Source organism: Trachymyrmex septentrionalis, unplaced genomic scaffold (assembly GCF_001594115.1).
Source record: "Trachymyrmex septentrionalis isolate Tsep2-gDNA-1 unplaced genomic scaffold, Tsep1.0 scaffold32, whole genome shotgun sequence".
Taxonomy (NCBI): Eukaryota; Metazoa; Arthropoda; class Insecta; order Hymenoptera; family Formicidae; genus Trachymyrmex; species Trachymyrmex septentrionalis.
Window position 1 is genome coordinate 1,846,675 of NW_017305485.1, and position 3,422 is coordinate 1,850,096.

Genomic DNA, 3,422 nt, shown 5'->3' on the forward strand with positions numbered 1-3,422 from the left:
TATGTATGTATATATGGACATATTTCATATATAATCATATATGTTTATGAATATTTATGCGTGTTTATGTATGTTTATACATATTTATAGATATTTATACATATTCATGCATGAAAAATTTTTTACCGAGAAATAGAAAACAATTTTTTTATGAAGTAGGAATAAAAGTAATAACAGTGATAGTATAGCTGCTTCATATTAATTAATAACTGTTTTATAATCACGTTTATTAGTAATAATTGCTGCTATGATTCCAGATTCGGACAATAGGAATGAGTCGCCGTATAATCACATATACGGAAGGTTACCGATCCCGACGAGAGGCGTGATACCTCCGACCCCGCGTGCTATGTATATTGGAGAGTGGGATTAGATGTAAGAACTATCTCGGCGTTTGTACTTATAAACTCTCTCTGTATATTGTTAATATACCACATAAATACTCATATTTTTATGCTAATATTTGTACTTTTATTATTACATTCCCTAGAAATATAAATCGCGATTACTCAAATTCAATCATGAGTGGGGAAGGATGAGTAGCCTAAATGATTAGAATTGAAATAAACTGACATATGAAAGTTCGTATCTTTATAAAATATTAATTGTTGAAATGAAGTCGATATTATTAGGAAATAAAAATAAACGACTCGGCAAACATATATATATATATATATACATATACATCTTTGCAGTTAACTTTGCAATGTTAACATTGCAATGTATATATATTTTGTAATTAAATATAAGCGCTAAATTCAATTTAAAGTCAAATTTAAAGTTAGTTTTAAATGCGGCATTTATTTTAAATGTCATATCGAGTCATATTGGATATTTTATTTTTAATTCAGTAAAGATGTAGAAAAGATTAATTATATTGCGTTTTAAAACTTAAATTAACAAAAAAAATTAGCTAACAAATTAGCAAAATTAATAAATTATTTTGTTAATAAAGACAATTAAATTCTTCTATTATTGAATATCGTCGCTGCCGATATCCCATTGTTGGAAATGTGTACGTTGAAAAATTTTAAAATATTTCGGATACGCAGTATCTATTATATATTCTCAGAGAGAAATTTGAGAGAGGCCATACCAACCTTTTTTCTGTTAGTCCGGATCCTCATATGGGCAATAGCGCTCGGATACCGAACGTTGATTGATGAAAAAGGAGCGATGGAGGTAAATTTTACCTCCACAACCGGCTTTTTATCAATCAGTGCTCTGTGTCAAAGCGCTGTTGTCTGTATGAGGATCTGGGTTTACCGTCGAAATTGCCCGTACATCCATTTTTAGTTTGGGTACTACGTGACTACATGCATTTTTTGACACTATCGATAAAATATTATTGTCAAAAGTAGATGTGATTTATCTCTAAATTCTCAGGATAGAAGCGTGCCGACTATTCATAGGAGGGATAGTTTAATAGATCTTTGAACGAAAAAATTTTAATTTCGCATCTCCTACATATGTAAATAAAAGTTGTTGAACGTACGAAATATCTATTACGTGATATATGATTGTCGTTTCAATTTTTTTATGAATAATTAATCGTGCGAGCTAATAATCGTATACTTTTAGTATTTAGTAAAATACAATGTTTATTTAGCATTTGTTGTGATTACGTTTCAAAAGAACTGTAAAGAAGAGTGGCACGCGACACGGCTACCTGTCTGTATGAGCTTTGGTAAGAGAATGTCTGCGCGGTAACTACACGCGCGCCGCCCCGTGCCACCTCGTGCCAACCTTCCCCCCTCCCCAAGGTCGCGCGCCAATCTTTTATGGAAATATTAACACATATTATGAAGTAAGTAAAATAATATATTCTTAAATGCTTTACATTTTTAATATTCTCCGATTAATAGACTTCGTTGCACAACGGTATTTCAATACATGTTACAATTAGTTTGTGATAACTTTATATTACACAAAATCCGCGCAGTGTACATAACATTTTTAACAAAAGAAAGGTTGATCGCCTTGTTACTTTTTGTTACTTTTGAATATCATTAATCTTTATTTAATTGCAAATCATCAGAGAGCGAGCAATAAAAATTGAGATATATAATGTTGGAATGTTAAAAACATTTCAGCAATTTTGTAAAAAGAAGAACCACACTATAAATAAAAAGCACTCTTTACATCTTGCCTTTTGTCAGCGTTTAGTAATTAATTGATACGAAATATTTGAAATTATAAAATAAATGTCAAATATGTGTTCTTCAACGGTACCACAATATAATTACATTAAATGACACGCGCCATTAAATCTAAACTATAGCTAAGTTTTGAGAAAATCAATATGAGAAATTATTTCATTAATTTCGTGATGAAATATTAATTAGATTTTACTTTGTTTCATGTAATATAAAGTCTTACTTTATATCTTTTATTTTAAATAAGTCCTTTTAGTCAGGAGTCGTATTTAAAACAATTTTATTTAAAATACGTATTGTAAATATAAAAGAATAAAATATTTATTATTTTAATCGTACTGTCCGGTAATTCAATAAATTTAAATTCATACATCATACGTTTTCGATCCGAAACTTGAGAGTGATATACAAGGCCTTCAGCCGATGTGCTATCACTCATGACCATTAAAGAGAACAAGTACCAGTCGCAAATTATAAGCGTTCATTGATATCTTTTAATTTTCGTGAATTTAATGCGACACCCAGAGCGATACGTATCACTGCCGTCTCTCTTCAACGTCGCCGAGCGAATACCAAAGTGATGACGTAGCCAACCACCGCGCCGCGCGGCACGCTTGATACTTCCCCACCCCTCGCTATTCGCCGTTTGGATACCCAACTGTCGCATATGACAAATATTCATGGTTTATTCAATTATTCGTATTTCACATGATTTTGACAAACAGATACCGTCGTACATTTCGCGCTTTGTTTTGTGCCATCTCTCTGGCACTTATTCAATTCTATATTATTTGCGTAATTTTTTTAAATGTAATTAATAATTATTCGCATGGAATAGTTTTAATATTCCAACATTATGTCTCAATTTTCATTATTTTTTTCAATAAATTATACTTAAATAAAGATTGATAAAATATTCTATATATTCTATATATTTTTCTATATATTCTTTATATAAATAGATATAAATTTTCTTAATATTGTGAAACAATTTGCGCTAAATACAACTCTGACTAAAAGTACTATAAACATCAGCTGTTAATCATTACTTAATTTTTCAGTTAATAAATTAATTTAAGACATTATTGCAAATTATTAGTAGATTATAGATAATCGATTATAGACAGAATCATTCATGTCTTATCCTAAAATAAAAGTGTTGTAATTATATTTGGTAAAAATGGGCTGAAAATTTGCATAAAAAAACATAACTTCGTAATTTTATAAGATATTATAAGATATATATATATATATATATATATATAT

The 3,422-nt window shown here is 29.5% G+C and overlaps 1 protein-coding gene across 3 annotated transcripts in view; it reads left to right on the forward strand.

Moving 5' to 3' along the window:
* LOC108750065 overlaps positions 1–455 on the forward strand; it is a 19,700-nt gene extending 19,245 nt beyond the window's left edge. For 2 of the 3 annotated variants that reach the window (XM_018489278.1, XM_018489280.1), the window contains exon 9: positions 258–455. In XM_018489278.1, coding sequence (XP_018344780.1) covers positions 258–373 — 116 coding nt within the window. In that variant the 3' untranslated portion in view covers positions 374–455. The remainder of the gene's footprint in view (positions 1–257) is intronic. The other variant, XM_018489281.1, reaches the window with a different exon arrangement.
* Positions 456–3,422: the final 2,967 nt, after the last annotated feature.